Here is an 18,693-nt window from a genome sequence, read left to right on the forward strand (position 1 = left end):
TGATCCCACAGTAAAGTTGTTTCTGTTTCTGTTTCTAAGAAAAACATGATCCAGTATCTCCATGCCAACCACTTGCTTTGGATTATGTAACCAAGCGAGAGAGAGAGCTCACCGGATAGTTAAGTGAATGTGACCTGATCTCGTCTGATTTTTTTTTTTTTGTTCCACCAAGAATAACTGAATTAATGGCATGGTTTTGGATGTAATTGTCTCTATACACGATTAAAGTCGATAAATAGCCACGCGGGACCACAGGCAGGATGAGCGAGTGCAATAAAAATTAGTTTCAGATGCGCGCGTTACCGTGCACGGCTCCTGTTATCTACAGTCCCACTATCGAGTCTTACACAAATCGTGAATGACCTCGCACGTTCTCACCTACTGTTTAAATACAAGGAATTTATGAGCTCTTTCATGTTATTGTGGCGTCTCGGCATTTTTGTGCATTCGGTTATCTGACTGAGTCGAGGGCCTTTGTCGTAATCCTATTAATGGATTTAAACAAAAGCATCCAGGTTTTTTTTTTTTTTCTTCCTGCAGGCCACACGGTGTACCTGCAGATAACGGAGGAAATATAGTTTAAACTAATATGCATTTGGTCAAATGTGCGCTGTCGGCTAGGAGGCAAATGACACACAAATGATGAAAAGGGCTTCCTAGGGCTGGGCAATCTCTCTCTCAAAAATATATTGGTATAAAATATTATAATTTTTTTTTCCTCCTTAATGCCCTCCACAGGGAACCCACCCACAGAAGGACACGCTGTGGATGGAAGAAAGCGAAAAAGGAAGTGTGTGTGACAAAAGGAGGAGGATAAGAGTAAAACAGGCCCTGGATGAAAAGGTAGAGAGACGAAACCGATGACATTGATCGCTTCAAATCGTTGTACTGACATTTTAGAATAAGGGCTGGGTGATAATTCAATAAGATTAGTCATGTCGGTTTGCACAGCATCAACGCCAGCGCTTCGTTACGTGGTGTGGAAGTCAAGAAATTCCCCGTCTAAGACTTCATGGACACGCCTGCGTTAGCCTCTTTGACTTTCATGCTTAGCATCGCACCTGAGTCACTATCACGTAGGTGAGGTTTAAAAAAAAAAACACAAAAACGTTTTCTCATTAGGATTAGGGTGAGGAAAAAAAAAATCTCGGACCGACTCCTAACAAATCACCCAGTCCTGTTTTAGAACAATGGTTTGACAAATTAAGTTCGCTCTTCACTTGGCGCCGGCGTCTCCGTTGTGGTTGTTGTTGCCGCCGTTGTCATGACTTGCGCAGAACTCGGCCGACGTCGTTTCACGTTGCGTTAAATGCCAGAACACTGCGGCATTGTTTGGAGAAAGCGCTTAACTGTCGAGGTGGCTACCTCCAAAGGAACGGTGTCACTATTGCAGTGGAAATATGAACGCAGAACGGCGCGGGTGTTTTGCTAGCGGTGTAGCTTTGCCCGGTGACGTCGTGCCGCTTTTCTGTTTCGATTGCTGTTCCACTTTCCACTGGCTCCTTTTTTTAGACGAGACTACTCGTGTTACTTACAACAATGGCGCGAGTGTGTTCGGGCAGAAAATTGGAAGTCTCTCCGTCTCGGACTTGGGAGTTGACGAGCATGTTTCAGACACTCTGCCCTTTTCGTGTCTTTATTGTGAGATGGTGCGGCCGACTTCTGCGTCAAATATCAATAAATTAAAAAAAATAAAGTGAAAAAAAAATACGAAGCCTTGAGAAGGGACCTCAAACGGAAGCGTATTTGCCCCCCACACCCCCCTGCCAGGATGACTTATGTCAACCCATGTCTCGTTTGACACTGTTGAAGTATTCATTTGAGAACGTTTAATGGTCATCCTGCTTTTGAAAAAAAAAATCTCCCTTCATGGTGCCGAACAGCAACAACCAGGTTTCCAATCGATGACCCCCCCCCCCCCCCCACTCCTCGCAGGAGACGAAATAATTGCTCATGACTCATAAGCAAAACCACAAGGTAGCGCATTTGCAGATTGCTCGTTGTCAGAAGCGTCAAACCCCTCCCAGCCTGAGAAATCTTATCTGCGCCGAACCACGCGCACTCACACACGCAAGCTTGTGACGTCAATGCTTGTCGCTTGACAGTCTTCGGCCTTTCAACTTGTGAAAAGTAAGATGGTGGCTTCGGGGGGCGGGGGGAGGGAGGGAGGCAGCCGTCCTACTGGTTAATAAGCCACTTGTACACTCGGAGAGGAACATCGCGCCCGCGGTGGCCCGTGCGATCATCTAGCCAAGACAAACGAGCCTGCGGGAGTTGTTGTACGTCAAGAAATGTTGCCATGCCAACAGTTTTCCACCTAACGGCAGCTCGTGTGGCTCAAACTACGGGAGACGTATTTCTTGTGTGTTCTTCACATGAAGTTAATTCACACTCTTGGTTGACTTCAAAGTAGGGATGCACCCCTTAGAAAAAAAATAGAACGCTTTGACAGATGCTTTAATCACAAAAGTCGCTTCCTTCTCTCTGAACTTGAGGTGTCGCTCTGCGTTCGCTTTGTACCCATCTGAATTGCCACCTGAACCGTTTAGAAAAGGAATCTTTTGTTGTCACGATACACACGGGTGGGCGATAGATAGATGACACTTTGCATAAACTGCTCTTGTACGTTTGTTTTCCGTATATTTGTACGTGCTTGAATTAATACGATAAAACTGCGGAGAATACATCAGGAAGGGAATGGTCACTTTCTGATTTTTTTTTTTTTTTTACGGAGTCATACTGGTCACACAAAGCTAATCCGAGTAGCCCGTTTGTTGAAGGGTTGTCACGAGCGAATCGTTTTTGTTTTTTTTTTCCCGAATCCGCGACTGAATTGTTTTCGTTGGTGAGCGGCGGCAACGTGCGATCGTCCCGCAGCAGCTATTTGGACAAGTAGCTGCGAAAGTAGCGTTGAACTCACACGGCGCTCTCTTGAGCTGGTTGACCCCTTTTTGCTAACGTGTTTGAAGCTGCAGCTGCATTCCGCTCGCATTGGCCCTTTTGTCACTCCCTTTTCCACATTCCATTTCTCTTCCCCTCCCCGCCTCCCTTAATTGTTCCTTTTCTTTAGTGAACATTTCTTTTTCTCCCCCATGTATCTTTGTCGGCCTCCTTGCCAACCTCTTCTGACTGTAAGACGATCGCGGTCTCGGCGGCGCCGCCAACTTTTGGGGCCCGCGAGCAGGCTGTACTTGAACGGAAGCTGCAGAAAAGAATGCACTGTGAGAACTGTGAAAATGTTTTGTATGATGGGAGAGAGGCTGCTTTATGTCATATTTTCATCATCTTAATTTGCAACTGACTGCTTGCCTGCGAGTCAGGATTCAGAGATGTAAACAACTCGATTCCGTGGAATGGACCCGGTGTTTACCGTTGTGGGTCCAGTTGCGGAAGGCCGTACCGTCTCCTTTCTTTATTCGGAGCGTGACTGCAGAAACGATTCTTTTCTGCTTTTCTTTCGATTGATCAAGAAGTACGGCCAAGCAAGCCGCGGAAGGAGAAATTCTCAAAGCTGGCCGCATGCCAGCTTCACATGTGTGAGCTGAGAGCAGCTAAAGATGGAAGCAGACGTCAGTGTGTCTTGTCCGCATGCCAGGGGGTTTGTCTTATTGCTCAATTAAAAAATAAAAATAAAAAATTTGCCTCGCAAACCGATGAAGACGCTTCAGTGCTGTAATAGCTCAATCAGACTTTATTAGTGATTGAAGGAAATGACTGGAATTATTTGTCACTAACCTTTTAATGCATTTAAGCTTCGTTGCATCCGAACAGTTGCCCGTTGTCCACACACACACACACACACACACACACACAGACACGGGCTGCCTTGTTTGCCTCTTATATTGTCCAGCAAGTGTTAGCTTTTCGAAGTCAACGTTTATAAATAGACGTGTGTACCGCTGCAGGAGGCAGGAGGAGTTGCACACACACACCGCACACTTGTAGCTGTCAAATACACGTGTCCGCTTTGATCGAAGGATGCCTGTGTTCAAACTTGTTGATTCATATTCTCCTTTTTTTTTTTTTTATTTGGCTAATGTCCTCCGGTTGACGTTTGGCAAATTTACAGGTGACACTTAAAGGGCGTTCAGTGAAGGCTTTTGGATGTGAGGGTTGACACTTGCAGCGATGCCTCAAGTCCAAGACGATCTGTTCCGGGATGCTTGTGTGAATTTTCAAAACGGCCCCGCCCGGAGAAAATGAGTATCGGCAAATGTCAACCGAAGTTAACCAGTTTGGTGTTAGTCTGTTAAAACTTTAAACCAATGTGGTGCCCGCTGGCACCAGGTGACCTCCGAGGCCTATTTGGCGTGTTATAAAAATAGTTCTCCAGCAATGATGACAGCGCATATACCTGACCCCCCCCCCCCCCAACCCCCCTCTCTCTCAATTGTGTGTATCCTCAGGACGGGACCAAGTCCTGAATCCAATCAGCCTCCCCTGTCCCAAATCTACACAAAGGCACATTGAGTGTTCATCAAGTCTCCAGCGATGCCAAGGCGGCCTGATCAACCAGTTGCCCACTCTGAACAAGCCGGCCTCTTCGCCCCGGACCCTTGAGGCCGTACCAGCTCAAGAAGTGCCCCTGCCCCTCGTCAACCTGGGAACCCGAGAAAACCAGTTCTCCAGCCAACCCGGGGAGGCCCTCAATCCCATCCACGAGTTGCAGCCGCGCGCTGCCCTCACAGGTAAAGAAAATGAAGAAAATAAAGAAAATGTCATCTTGAAGGACGAGGAGTTTAGCGAACTGAGCTTCCACTGTATAATATCAGGCCAAAGAATACAAATCCCAAAAAAATGTTGTGCTGCAAAGTGACATGCCAGGCTGTTCTTTATAAACTCGGAAATTGATTTGGGAAAAAAAAAAGTTCAATGACTATCATGCTACAAAGCATCTTTATGTTTTGCCAAGTGAGTCGGGAGTAGAGCGCAACATTCCTTGCTGCTCTGGTAGTTTACAGCCTTTTTTTTTTTTTTTTGCTTTTCTCACATCTAAACCACACCCCAAAAGCTGAGTCATAAGACAAGCGAAGCTTTCATATAGATTTTGAACAGCTCCTGAAGAAAGAAACATTGACCCACAGCTACGTACATGGAACTTACTTACTGCAACTAGTGGGAAGTTTGGCAAATATTGTATTCTAATACTCGTACCTCGGTAATTATTTTGGTTGCAATCTGCAACTGGTATTGTCAGTTCTGCATTGAGCCGACTCTTCCCATCAATCCTCTTCTTCTCTATTTGAGCCCTTTTGTTTACTTGTTCCTCATTCTGTTCTGTCACTCAGCTTTGCATGCTCAATCTTCTGTGTTTTTTTTTTTTTTTTTTTTTTTTTTTTTTGTCCTCAGGTGAAGCGCTAACCGTTTGACAGTCTTTCCTCTCTCGCCCTCTCTCTTTCCAGGCATGGCTCCCATTCGGGATTCCGTCAGCCATTCCCCTAATCAAACAGGTGACTACACATTCCCTTTTCTTCTCAATTCCATTTTCTTTCTTTGATTGCCTCTGCTCGCCAATTCCCTTCTCTGACCTTGACTGCCGATGCATTTCTCTCATCGCATGTTAGAGAAATGGTCATTATTAGGGGGAAAGGTGAATTGCGGTTGAAGGGCCGCTGCAAGCATTTGGCACACGCCTACACGCGAGACGTCTGCAGTATGTCAACCTCTGGCCTAAAAGAGATGAACTCAAAGTCTTTACAGTTGGTGAAGTCTTGACAAAATGCGCGCGTGTGTTACTCTCGCAGGTTTGCAGAATTACATTTTAGACATCCTCATTCAAATATTTCGGCTGATTTCTCAATGTTTATGAATGAAAATATTCCCTTTTCAAATTGGGTCTCTACTGAAATCCGTCACCATTGTGGATCACCATTTTCCCCCCCCAATTACTCTCCCAACTAATTTTAATTTCCTCTTTATTGTTATTGCTCCCGCTGAGCCTTTTGCTGCGCTTCATTGTGTAATTATAGCTGGCGCGTGCTTTTGGTTCTCACCAAAGTGACAGAATAGTGACGGACGAGTCCGTGCTGGCACCTGGCAGTGTTCTCGGGACATTCGCACAGGTGGTTTGTTGCAGGAAATAAAAGTTTATTTCTGGTAAATAGCAGGCCATTTACAACCACGCCCACCATAGTCCTTGTTGACAATCGGTTGAAGCAGTGAGATAATGATCATCAAACACCTCGTGTTGGTCTTTGCTTGCCTCTAGGGCTGGAACACACCGGCTTGGACTCGCAATATGAGCCCTCTCCCTGGTCTTCAGGCTCTCCCTGCAGCGGTGACGGCAACAGCAACTGGGGAAAGGTCCTAGTGGACGGAAGCACAGATCAAGCCAACAACCCCTCCTCAACTAATTCTTCTACCTGGGCCCCGTCATCATCTTCATTCTCTTGTTCCTCCTCCTCTTCCTCCTCCGGCTGCGGGTCGGGATCAGACCCGGAGTTGGCGACAGAATGCATGGATGCCGACTCGAGTCCGTCGACCGGCTCAGAGAATAACTTTGCCGCGATCGCTGTGACAACCGGGATGATGTCAGCAAATGCTTCCTCCGCCGAGTCGTCTTCAACATTCACTCCTTCCTCTGACATGATGGTTGGCGTTTCGATGAACGGAGACAGCAATGGCAATAGTCGTCAGGTTCACGGCCCAGGAATCGGAACGATCTGCGGTGCAAAAAATGGAAATGGCAACATGACTGGACACCCTCACTTCTCCGTGGCCGGGTCCAGCGGTATTGGCAGCAATAACACGGGTAACCACAACAAGCTTGTTAATAGCGGCAGCGTTTGGGGGACTCAGTCAGGCAACGCCATGATGGCTTCCGGCGAAAGCACCGCTTGCTCCGTTGGAGGATTGACTCCAAATCCCACCACCCCAAATACCAACCATGGTGCCTGGCCCCCAAATTCAGCCCCGAACCCAATGTCCCAGAGCCAACGGCCTCTTCAGCCTCAGGGGATGTCTTCAAAATTGGGCGCGGCGCCCCAACAGGGCCCCTTGATGGGATGGGGCGGCACGGCAGCTCCCGACAAAAGCAGCGCGACGGAAGACATGGAGGTGAATAATGGTACATCAAGCAGCAACGTGTTAGGAAGCGGCACCGGTGGAAACGGTGGCCCGCAGCCCGCCAACCTTAACACTGAATCCAACGGACCAAATAACACTATGACGATGAATACTACTACTTCTACTATTACTACTACTACTAACACAACAGTGACCTCTATTCCGCCAAACTCTATGGCCTCGCCTCAACTGAGCGGGGAATGTTCCTGGGGCTCGATCGGAGGAGCCGGGAGCGGTGGTCGTCCGCTAGCCAACGGAAACCCTTCATCTACCCCGCAGCACCCCCACGGAGAGACGGGGGGTACCGGAACCTTTGGTACGCCTTGGGATGCGTCTGCCTACTCTGGAGATAAGGGTCCCCCAAATCCTGACACTGTGAAGCCACCGAGCCCCGCCTTAATGCAGGCTGGGAATTCCCAAATGTCCGCTACTGCTGCTGTTAAGAGTAATAATAACCACCATAACGCTGGGGGTACACGCTGGGATCAGGGGCCTGTTAGTAACCCAAATGCGAGTCAGAGCAACAACCCCTGGGGTGTCGGTACAAACCAAACCCTAGACTCGACGGGACAAATGCCGGGGACTGTGAACCAAACTACGATGAGCTCTTCTTTCGGGATCCCTCGCCCTTGGGGAAGCAGCACATCTTCCTCCTCCTCCACCTCCTCCTCCTCCTCCACATCTAACAAGCTGTCAAACGGAGAGTGGGGAACACCCCATGGGAACAACCATTCGGCTGCTGAGAGTCATAAAGGAAGTGCTGCTAACAATGGCTGGAAGAGCCTGGAGGACGATGCCATGGGCATGGGAGGCGGAGGCACCGGTAACGCAAGCCTGACAGGTGTCTCGGGAGGCTGGGGCCGCTCGGGAGGAAGCGAGGGAAGTGCCGAGAGCTCCGGAGGCCAGTCCGGCTCCGACCGAGAGAATGTCCTGTCGAAAAATGGGAATCGAAGAAAAGTCAACAATCCGTCACCGATCGTATCATTTCAGAGTCGAACGGATGTAGACCCCAGGGTTCTATCGAACACAGGATGGGGACAAACACCCATACGGCAGAATACCGCCTGGGATGTGACTTCCACCAACAAGCAACAACTGGCTTTCAGAGGAGATGAAAGAAAGCAACGCTCTGGCTGGGGAACGGCCTCACCCACACAGACGGCTCCACCCCACGCCGCTGGAGGTCCAGGTAAGCAAGCGTGAAAGTGTGGATGAGAATATGCGTGGCATGTCGGTGGGGCGAGGGACAACGTATTGTATGTGTGAAGGCAGCACCAAAGAATTACACACATTATATCCAATCGATTTATTTCCGTTTTATATCATCAGGTTGGGGTGATGGCCCAAGTTGTGGGGGCCCAGATGCAGGAAGCTCAGGTTGGGGTGAGCCAAGATCGACCTCTGGGTGGGATAACAAAGGCCCAGCAAGTGGAAGCGGCTGGGACAATGGATCCGGTTACAAAGCGGGCAACAACATCAGCAAAGATGAGCGGTAAGTGACAATGAACTGTTTGAAATGACATGAACGGAAATTGTTGCAGCTTTTTTTTTACGTCTTGACTGACTACTACAAAGGAATACTGGTTTTACCTCTTGTACGCGGTCAAATATTCGTCCCAACACCTTCATTCGCCCCTTACAGATCCAATACATGGACGAATGTGCCCAAACAGCAGCAGGGCTGGGGTTCCAGCAGTGGCAATGAGGATGAAGGCTGGGGTACCTCTGGAGACGGTTCCAGAGCGATGTCCAACAACCACTGGGGAGATCCTCACAAAGGTGCCGGGTCAGTAGGATGGGACAGCGACAGCGACCGATCGGGGTCTGGATGCTGGAGTGAGCCAGGGCGAACCAATACTAGCGGCAGTAACACCTGGGGAGGAAGTGGTGGCTCCAACACCCCAGACCAAAGTACTCAAAACCCAGGCTCCAACTGGGGGGACTCCAAACCCAGCCTTCAGAATAAGAACCAGGGATGGGGGGAGCCAGTGAAAAACAACCAGGGTTCCCAAAACTGGGGCGACTCCAACTCTAAAAACTCCTATACTTCCAACGAGTGGGGAAAAGGTCCCGACTCAAACATGTCAAAGACCAACAACAAGCCTACAGGTAAATGACGAGGTTCATGTTTAGCTATGATATATGCTTTTAATCATCTCGGCACAAATTAGAGCCCACTCCGGTGGGTGACGTGACTGCACAATGGTGATAACGTCTGACGGTTTCGATGCCTTGCTCAAGGTCATCTTAGCACTAGTCACCCATGTGCCGTGTGTTTTTGAAGCTTTCCTGAAGTGATGGTTTGGGTTGATTCTATCCTCAGGCTGGTTGGGAGGTCCCATGCCCACAGTGGGTCAAAAGAACGAGGCTTCAACTGGGTGGGAGGAGCCGTCTCCAGAATCCATTCGCCGACGGATGGAGATCGATGATGGAACCGCAGCTTGGGGAGATCCTGGTATGGGCGGATGAATTAAAGTTTGATTTGAGGGAATCGTGCTGTTGATTGTCATCGTAAGCTGAAAAACTGGCAGGAGATTGATTCACTTTCAGCTCTCATTTTGATCTCCTTTTCCCGCAATAGTGAAATACCACGGCGGGGCTGTCAACATGTGGAACCGAACCGGTCAGTCAGACCAGGACAGTATGGGCCCATCTTCTCAACACCAGTCGCACCCCTCGCATAGCTCGACGCATCATTCTCAGCCCATGCAGCCTCATGGACAAGACAAAGGTGGAAGTTCAGGTAATTTCAATGAATGAAGAATACCTTGACTCAAATCCACAAAAATCTGAGGTTTGCTCTTCCCTACAGTTTTAAGTCATAGTTTTTGTCCTTTTGGAGAACTTGTGTGCAGCACATGGAACATAGCTAATTTACGTTTGTACTCTGATCCATATTATATCGGAAATCATGACATTAGAAGAAAATTGCATATGCAATAATCCCAAATATGAAAGTCAACTTGTTTGATAGCAGCAGTTTCATCAGCCATGTGGAATTGGTTCGAGTTAGCAATGTCAACGAATAAGCAAAAAAAACGTCCACGGCGACTTGCATTCAGAGCCTGGTTGAAGGCAATCTCAGAAATGGTGCCAAAAATAAAGTGCCTGTTTATATGTTGCAAAAGCAGGGCTTTTTTCAGCGTATGGCTGCAGCTGAATGATACAGACTACAAATAGCTCTCTTTCTTCAAGCATATATCACAAGACATGTCTAAAGCCTGCGGGTTATTTTTAACGTGCCCCAAAAATATTTCTTAGACTTAGGTTGCGGACTGAGAATAATATCTGTTGAATTGTCATTTTCAAGGAGAAAGCTACATTTTGCATCGAGCTGCACATTTTATGTTCAGTGGTAATTTTGCTGACATTTATCTCAAGGAGAATATTTTGTTTGCTAATTGATGTTAAATTTTAAAAAGGTGTTAAAACGTATTCAAGGTTGTGATTACGTGGACATTTTTCTCCTAGTTTCCTGCTACTGTCATTGTCCTTTATTTTAATATGACAGAGAAGGGGAAAAAAATCCTCAAGCCCTCGTTTGTGATATTGGAAGAAAAAAAACCCAACTCATGGCTCACTTTCTATAACGGTCTCTCTGTTTGTTTGGAACCAGGATATGTTTCATGTATTATAGATGCTAACGTCTTCAAACTTAGGTGCAGTGTTGCGACATCATCTGAACCATGAAACTCTATTCCATCATTCCAAGTGCTCGCGGTGTTAGCGCTTAGATACTTTGTGCTTAGAATACAAGTATGGACAACGCTGAAATACAGAAACGGGGAGGGAATAGCTAGCTGTAAAATCAAGCTAATACGGACATGTTAGCACAAGCCTCGTCTGTAAGCCTGTAGTGATAGAAAGGTATGTCTCCATTTTAATAATTCACTTGTAAATTTCTTCCTGTTACAATGAGATTTACGTACAAAACACTCAAATTGATAGAAAACATCGCGAGTTGTTTGGGAAGCTTGGATGCTGAAAATATATATACAGCCATTGTCCTTGCGGCACATTTTTTTGTGAATGTGGCTGAGTCATCCCTTAGGAATGCTAAGAGCATCGTTCAATGCTCCAAACCAGCACCCCATTGCTCCCCCCCCCCCCCTTTTATTTGTCTCTCTTACGGCTTTTCTCTCTCGCTTGCCAATTGCGCCTGCAATAGAAACCCAAGCTTTTGTTGGGGTTTAGAGACATGCAGTTGACGAGGTTGGCTTATGTGCAAATGGGAACGGTCTGTGTGAAAGAGCCGAGGAAAGTAAAGGGGAGGGGCTGTCGGGCCTATACAGGGGACTCTGTCGAGTGAGCTAACTGGAGCAGCAGAAAGGGGATCGTGAGGAAGTTTGGGGGGCCGCCTTGGCAACTACTATAAGAAGGAACCATGAATAGATTTTATGATGCATTTGTTAATAGGGGAGGGGGATTCAAAACAAAAACATATCTGAAATGCCCTACTACGGCGTTGAACCATTTGCTACCATTTTAAATGTGACAGTCTGCCATATTTGTTCAGACGCAACGTGTCGAGCTTGCTTAGTGCTGTGGATAACATTTGGTTTGGTTACACTCAAGTCAGGACATGTGACCTTTTTCCAGGGAGCATTTCACTTTTGGAGGCCAATTTTAGCTTTATGTAGTCCTTAAAGGGCCATACAAAATTTATGGGGATGAATAGTAATAATTCAACAATTAAATAAATCTAATGGTTCCGTGTTGTCAGACTTTTTAATAGGCTCATCTGCGGTTTTATGTTATGTGTTGTGTTGTGTTTATTATTTTACTTTATGTTAACTGTTTTGTTAAGCGCTTTGTTACAGCTGCCGCTGTTGTGAAAGCGCTACATAAATCAGCATGTATTGTATTTATATCGCAGTTCGATGAAAATTGGCTTGCATTATATGGCTCATGTGCCCTAGGTTTCCCACCCCAGCTCTGGACTCTGAACAAAGAAATGATATCAGGTCGTGGGTACAACTTTCATTTTACTCGGAGCAGACATCTGTAAAGGTTGAATGGCGCAAGCAGCCCAAAATTTTGAAATGGAGTTGTAAATTTGGGGGGTGTTTTTGCCTCGTGTGTGCATTGCGGTGGTTGCCGATGTCTTCGAGATGGTTATGTATCTTTGCATGCATTTCAAGAAGCCTTGCGCGAGTCCTTTTGTGCCAGCTTGTGTGCTTGCCTCATTACATGCGGGACACTGGAGCCTCGGGCCACCCTGCGATCTGGCCTATTTTTACTGCGAGGTATCCTTGGCATCTCCCCAAACTCATCCAGTGGTGGAAGACGCAACCAGGGCTTGTGGGTCAACTGTAACACAAACCCTCATAAATGTAAACCATTAGCCTCACATTTGACAGCGGGACTTGGATGCAATAAGCTGCGGGTCAGCAGGAATATTCTGGTGCTTGGTTTTTGCGGGCTCAATGGCATACGAAATTTTGTATGATGACCACGATGCTTTCTATTAGGTTGGGGTGAGCCTTATCCCCAGCAGAAGGAGCCCCCAACATGGGGTGAAGCCACCTCTGCTCCGCCGGTGACGGTGGACAACGGAACATCCGCCTGGGGGAAGCCAGTGGACACTCGCTCTAGCTGGAATGAACCCACCCGGGATAATAGAGAGCCTGCGTCTGGTTGGGGAAGTCGTCATAAATCAGGTTAGCGTAATAGATAGCAAGCTCTCTGCGAATTGTTTTCGTATCTTCATTGAAAGTGCTTCCATTTAAAAAAAAAAATTCACGAGTTGAATCGTCACGGTTTTCCCCTGCCCTCCCCACGTTCGCCTTTTGTTAGGTCTTGGTTCCAAGCCAATGGACACCTGGCGCGGTGATGACTCGATGGGCAACAGTTGGGACCAGGAAGAAGAAGTCGAGATTGGCATGTGGACTAACAACCAACAGGACAGCAGATCAAATGATCCAAACACTTGGAACTACAAGCAAAAGGGATCCTGCAAGGTTTGTTTCTAACTCGACATCAGGAGAGCAGTTTAAAATGTGCAAAGTTGTGACTCATTTGAGTTGCCGGAATGAATTCATGCACTGTTGTTTGTTATTGTTAGATGAATAAACCAGTCAACAAACCGGACGAGTCGTGGATGAAAACGTTCATGAACCAGTTTAGCAACATGAACTTTTCTGTAAGTATTTGACCACGGGTGTTGCCAGTGCGATTCTTTGTCATGTCACGGGTTATGTACAAACAAAAACGCTTACTTAATGACGTGCAAAGACTTGCCGTCATGGAAGTGCACCCTGATGCCAAACACTCGACTTTTTGTTTCGCATTTTAAGCTGTTGCAAAAGTGATTCGTAATAAGGACCAACGGGCACCAGAAAGAGCCTCACCCGCACAAAGGCCGACATAACCGCACATAATGACGGTCCGATTTCCACGTGCCAGCAATTGCCTTTGTAGGTGCCTCCAAAGTGCAGTCAGGGAACGTTATTTTATTTTATTTTATTTTTGGGGGTGGGGGTCAGTCGTCGAACCAGTGCCAAAGTCTTTTTAGCGGTGGCACTTGGTGGTGTAAGATGTTTAAAAAAAATCAATGGTCAAGTCAAGTACAACTTTATTGTCAAATGTGCGGCATATGCAACATACAGCACAGATGAAATTTCAGATCGAGCCAATGCGTTTTTGTTTTGGACCCGTCTTAATTCTTTAATCGCTCAAATGAATTCCCCTTTTTCTTGTGATTCTCCTTTTTATAGCGAGACTCTCCTGACGATACCTTGAAAACCGTCGCAGCCATGGTGCAAGACAAGCGTATAGACGCAATGGATTTTAGTGGAGTCATGGGGAAGAATCCTGGGTCTCAACACCAGCTACTCAAAGACTCCCCAATGGATCGCAACTCTTACTATGACAAGGTAATCCCGGAAAACCTCCACCGTTAAAACACGAGTATAAAATTTCCCTCCCTGGGACACAAACAATTCAAACTATGTGTATTGTAATATACGTTGCCGTATTGTACATTAACTATTGATGACAAATAGAGCAGACATGAATTTTTTAGACATCTACCCAAGAAAATATCTGTCTGCTTGATAAAATAACTTGGGATCACTACCGGCAGCCCAAAAAAGTAGCACTTAACAGGGGAATAGTGTGCCAAGTTTCATGATCAAAACACACACCAAAGTTTCTGGAATTGTTGTAAAGATGAGGCGCAAAACACATTTCCTGATTCCAGCAATCTCTGGTTACAGTCCAGTCCGTGAGTGTGCTTGTTCTCTGACTGTCGCGCTGCGCCCCGCGGTGGCCATTTCAATGCATTACACTTTACTCATGCTTGAAATTTCATTTCATTTCATGTACTTTCTATTTGCATTGTGTTTGCACTTGCAACGAGAACAGCCTGCGTCGATCATTAATGAAAGCAATAAATGTCTGATGATTATAGTCGGTAACGGACCTCGGTGGACGGCATGGTTAATGTGCCTGCCAGTTTTGGGGGGGTTTTTTGTCTTGGCTTCGCTGCTCTTCATTTGCTTTTTCACCCTCACCCCAAAGATACGGCCCTCTTTGCTACACTGGCACCACCTCACACTTCCTTTTGCTCTTTGCCCTCAAATTAACCCCACTCTTGTCTGTCTGTGTGCGGCTGGCACTGTGCTTGCGATCCATCTGCTGCGCGCCCCCCGGCCTTGCTTCCGCAGCTGCCCATTCCCCCCTCTGCTTCAGATGAGCACTGCTGCGGTCAAAGCATGAGCTTGCCCCCTCTCGCTTCCACTCAGCCTATCCTATGTCACGACTCTGGGCCGTCTGCCGCTCGCTCTAGTCCTGGCGTCTCTCGGCAGGTGAGTGCGCGAGCGTCACAAGGTTGTTGCATCTCCGCTTTCTAACCGAGGCTCTCCTGTTAACAAGAGGTTCTTTTTGTTTATGAGTTGGGCTCCATGATTAATGTTCAGTTATCAAAATGCAAAATATCATTGAAAGTGCTTGTTCGACGATGAAGGCGACGTGCATTTGTTTTCTTTGTCTTGTCTCTTTCCCTAGAATGTAAACCCAATGATGGGTGGCAGCAGCTTAGCACAGGGCCGCGGTGGTCTCAACTCAACTCAACTCCCTCATCACAACTTCCGTAACCAAGTGCCTCCTCCCATCATGCCCTCTCAGGTAGCGTGCTCTCCCTTTTGGAATCCCGCTCATGTCGCGTCTTTGTATCATTAGAATGTAGCTACAATCAAGCCATGTTGTTTGTGGTCATAAATTGTAAAGTCGCCTCAAAATCTTGAAGAGCCAGTCGCCGACTTCAGCCCCCCCCCCCAAAAAAAACATGGATAGGTTCATAGAAACGTTTCTCACCTTGTTTTTCAGGTCCCTCCACCCTTATTAAAATACCCAGGTGGGAATGGAGCCCTGAATCCACTCTTAGGCCCTCAGCAGGTGGCTATGCTTAACCAGCTGTCCCAACTAAACCAGCTGACCCAGCTCCAGGTAAAGTGCCACAAACAGTCACATTAACAACCACTGTTTGAACATTTTATTTGCTACATGCTATCCCAACAAACGGACCCACTTCACGAGCTACAAGTTTACAGTTGTTTTCTCTTTCAATTTTCCGTTGGCAGCGTCTTATCCTACTCCAGCAGCAGCAGCAGCAGCAACAGCAACAGAAGGCTCAGAGCCAGCGAGTGATGCCTGTGGGACGACCACCTGAGCCGGTTTGTTTGCGCATTAACGTATCCATCAGAGTCTTGCGTCTCTGATTTTGTAACATCGTGCCCTGCTGTCTTTTAGACGCGTCCGATTGGTTCATCTCCATCCGTGATGCAACCGCCGCGTCACCTGGACGCTTCTTTGCTAAAGCAGTCGCCGGCCCTCAAACCGTACCTGGACAGCTACTTGCCCCACAATAGCCCTGAAATGCAGAAGGATGCTTCCACTCTCGGATCCTTCAGCAACTTCCCTTTAAGTATGTTCAACATTAACACACAGTTTTTTAAAAAAATGTCGCGTAGACGGCTGCCTAGGAATGATCAGTTGTATACTGTGCGAATTGCTTCATGACAGCAGAATCTTAACGTACTTCCCGTGTTCTTTGCGTCAGGCTTGAACTCTAACCTGAATGTATCCTTGGACATGGGCGTTGGTACTAACGCCGGCGGAGCTCTAGGCTACAAAGAACCGGCCCAGTCCAGACTGAAGAAACTGTGGGTTGCCGACCCTCTGGAGCAGAACAGCAAATCTGGTACGCTTGACGGGAAACCTCTTTTGTCATCGTGTGGAAACTCTGATGGCTGAGCAAGTTTGCTTTCTCAACATGCTGCCATCGAAAGCAAACTCGGTTTCAAACCATTTTCAGCTTCTTTTACGTCATGAACATGTCTTTTGTTTCTGCGTCTGTCCCACAGGTGCTATTTCGTCAGGACTGCGTCTGGAGGACTCTCCCTTTTATGACTTCCTGTCCCCCGGCCCATCGCCCCTGAGTCCTCCCGGCCAATCAATGGGCTCAGTGGGTGACGGCTGGCCGTCCCGTGCCAATTCCCCCCCGCCCCATGGAAACACCGTCACCTGGCCCCCAGGTATGCCGGCGTTCATATTCATTGACGCTCACCATCAAATTTTCTTTTTTTGGCTTGGAAAGCAGCTAATGGCCGTGTCTGTGCGTAGAGTTCCGACCTGGCGAACCTTGGAAAGGTTACCCCCCCAACATTGATCCTGAAACTGACCCTTATGTGACCCCCGGTAGTGTCATTAATAACCTCTCCATCAACACCGTCCGTGACACAGACCACCTCAGGGACAGGAGCAATGGTACGGTCATGTTCGCGGCGAAGCCACATTTTGCGTGAGCGACGCTCGAATCGGATGAAGAATGAAACTCATTGCGCCGTTCTCCGTTTGCGCAGGGCCATCCTCATCACTGAACACCACGATGCCTTCGAACAGTGCCTGGTCATCCATTCGTGCCTCCAGCCACAGCGGTTCCCTCACCAGTACAGCACAAAGCACTTCAGGTCAGCATTATTCTGAAAAAAAAAAAATAATAATAATAATCAGTTTAAGCCAGGGGTGTCCAAACTTTTTGCCAAGGGGGCCAGATTTTATGTGGTAAAATGTCGGGGGGCCGACCTTGGCTGACATTCTTTACATTGAACAACAATATTGTTCAACAAATTTGAGTAAGCCAGTCTGTTTCACATTTCCATTTTTATTTTAATTTCAACAATCTTAAGAATTCCTTTTGGTTCATTTGAAACAGGTATATCACATGCAACTGCTTATTCACTTGACTTTTTCTTAAACAGAAGTCTCCTGAGTGCAAATTGATTGATTTGAAACATAAAATGTATCACCATGACTTTTCAATAGTCACAAAACCTTTGACTCGAACAACAGGGAAATGAACAAGCAATACACATATCCACAACTGCAAGGATCATTTGAAATATGACATATCAGTCAATATAAACACGGAGTGATGTCTTGTTAACTCGTGAGTGATGCCTTCTAGTGTCTAAATGCTATTACTCATTTAGCCACTAGAGGGAAGCAGTATTCTATGAAACATCACTCACCAGTCTACGAGACCTCAGTCAATGCAACACGTGTTCCATTGCGCCCAACCTGCGGGCCAGACGACACTGATTTTATGACGGGGGCCGAGGGCCGGATGAAATTCCCGCCCGCGGGCCGGACTTTGGACATGCTTAGTTTAAGCCGTTCTAGACTCATTCTTCAGTGGAGAATAATGGAAAAATGAATGGGATTTTTCAAATTGCACCGGAGTTTCGATCAGATGCTCTGGCAGGCCAACCCCGTTCGTTCCTTGTCCGTGAGGTAAAAGCGGTTTGTGTTCTCGTGTCCATGCAGCCAGACCCAGCGAGTCAAAATGGTCTCCCGGCGTTGGTTCGGTATCAAACTCCTCTCTTGCCCATGAGCTGTGGAAGGTCCCCCTGCCTCCCAAGGCGCTGTCCGTGGCGGCCCCCTCCAGACCTCCGCCTGGCCTCACCGGTCAAAAGCCCAGCTCGGTCTCCTCCGGCTGGGATGGCTCGGCCCTGAGGCTGGGTGGGTGGGGCTCCGCTGACTCCCCATTTGCACCTGGTGAGACATGCAGAACTCTGATATACATGTATATATTAAAATATATATATATATATATATATATATATATATATATATATATATATATATATATTGCTTGAAACTAGTATAAAGCTTCTTAGTTTTCACATTTTGACCGCCGTATGGCTGAACTGGTACATCGCGTTTGCCATCAGGTTCCGGTTGGGGTGACGGCAGCAGCTCAGGGAGAACCCAATGGCTCGTTCTAAAAAACCTCACGCCTCAGGTTTGCGCACCAAACAAATCCCGTGTCCAGCGTCCGTCCGCTTGCTTCGTGTCATGAACTGTCGCTCCAACGGTCCCGCAGATTGACGGCTCCACGTTGAGGACTCTGTGTATGCAGCACGGCCCTCTGATCACATTCCACCTCAATCTGCCGCATGGTAACGCTGTGGTGTGCTACAGTTCCAAGGATGAGGCTGCCAAGGCGCAGAAGAGCCTGCACATGTAAGGGACATTTGCACCCCCCCCCCCACCCCCCTTTTGCACGGCATAAAATGTTTGTCGTCAACATGTGAGCTCCAACCTGGTTCATGCGTGTGAGCTCTT

General features: G+C 47.4%; 1 protein-coding gene across 4 annotated transcripts in view; it reads left to right on the forward strand.

Annotated features, from left to right (window-relative positions):
* LOC127589896 (trinucleotide repeat-containing gene 6A protein-like) overlaps positions 1-18,693 on the forward strand; it is a 28,966-nt gene that overhangs the window by 5,125 nt on the left and 5,148 nt on the right. Inside the window, exons 3-25 of one of the 4 annotated variants that reach the window (XM_052049216.1) lie at positions 739-843; positions 4,407-4,688; positions 5,403-5,450; positions 6,209-8,254; positions 8,395-8,557; positions 8,708-9,174; positions 9,389-9,520; positions 9,647-9,808; positions 12,537-12,725; positions 12,862-13,025; positions 13,130-13,207; positions 13,782-13,940; positions 15,073-15,192; positions 15,394-15,513; positions 15,648-15,740; positions 15,817-15,991; positions 16,127-16,267; positions 16,431-16,601; positions 16,690-16,833; positions 16,929-17,036; positions 17,893-18,123; positions 18,300-18,370; positions 18,452-18,591. In XM_052049216.1, coding sequence (XP_051905176.1) covers positions 5,405-5,450; positions 6,209-8,254; positions 8,395-8,557; positions 8,708-9,174; positions 9,389-9,520; positions 9,647-9,808; positions 12,537-12,725; positions 12,862-13,025; positions 13,130-13,207; positions 13,782-13,940; positions 15,073-15,192; positions 15,394-15,513; positions 15,648-15,740; positions 15,817-15,991; positions 16,127-16,267; positions 16,431-16,601; positions 16,690-16,833; positions 16,929-17,036; positions 17,893-18,123; positions 18,300-18,370; positions 18,452-18,591 — 5,120 coding nt within the window. In that variant the 5' untranslated portion in view covers positions 739-843; positions 4,407-4,688; positions 5,403-5,404. The remainder of the gene's footprint in view (positions 1-738; positions 844-4,406; positions 4,689-5,402; positions 5,451-6,208; positions 8,255-8,394; positions 8,558-8,707; positions 9,175-9,388; positions 9,521-9,646; positions 9,809-12,536; positions 12,726-12,861; positions 13,026-13,129; positions 13,208-13,781; positions 13,941-15,072; positions 15,193-15,393; positions 15,514-15,647; positions 15,741-15,816; positions 15,992-16,126; positions 16,268-16,430; positions 16,602-16,689; positions 16,834-16,928; positions 17,037-17,892; positions 18,124-18,299; positions 18,371-18,451; positions 18,592-18,693) is intronic. The other 3 variants (XM_052049215.1, XM_052049217.1, XM_052049218.1) reach the window with 3 other exon arrangements.

Source organism: Hippocampus zosterae, chromosome 17 (genome assembly GCF_025434085.1).
Source record: "Hippocampus zosterae strain Florida chromosome 17, ASM2543408v3, whole genome shotgun sequence".
In the NCBI taxonomy this organism is placed as follows: domain Eukaryota; kingdom Metazoa; phylum Chordata; class Actinopteri; order Syngnathiformes; family Syngnathidae; genus Hippocampus; species Hippocampus zosterae.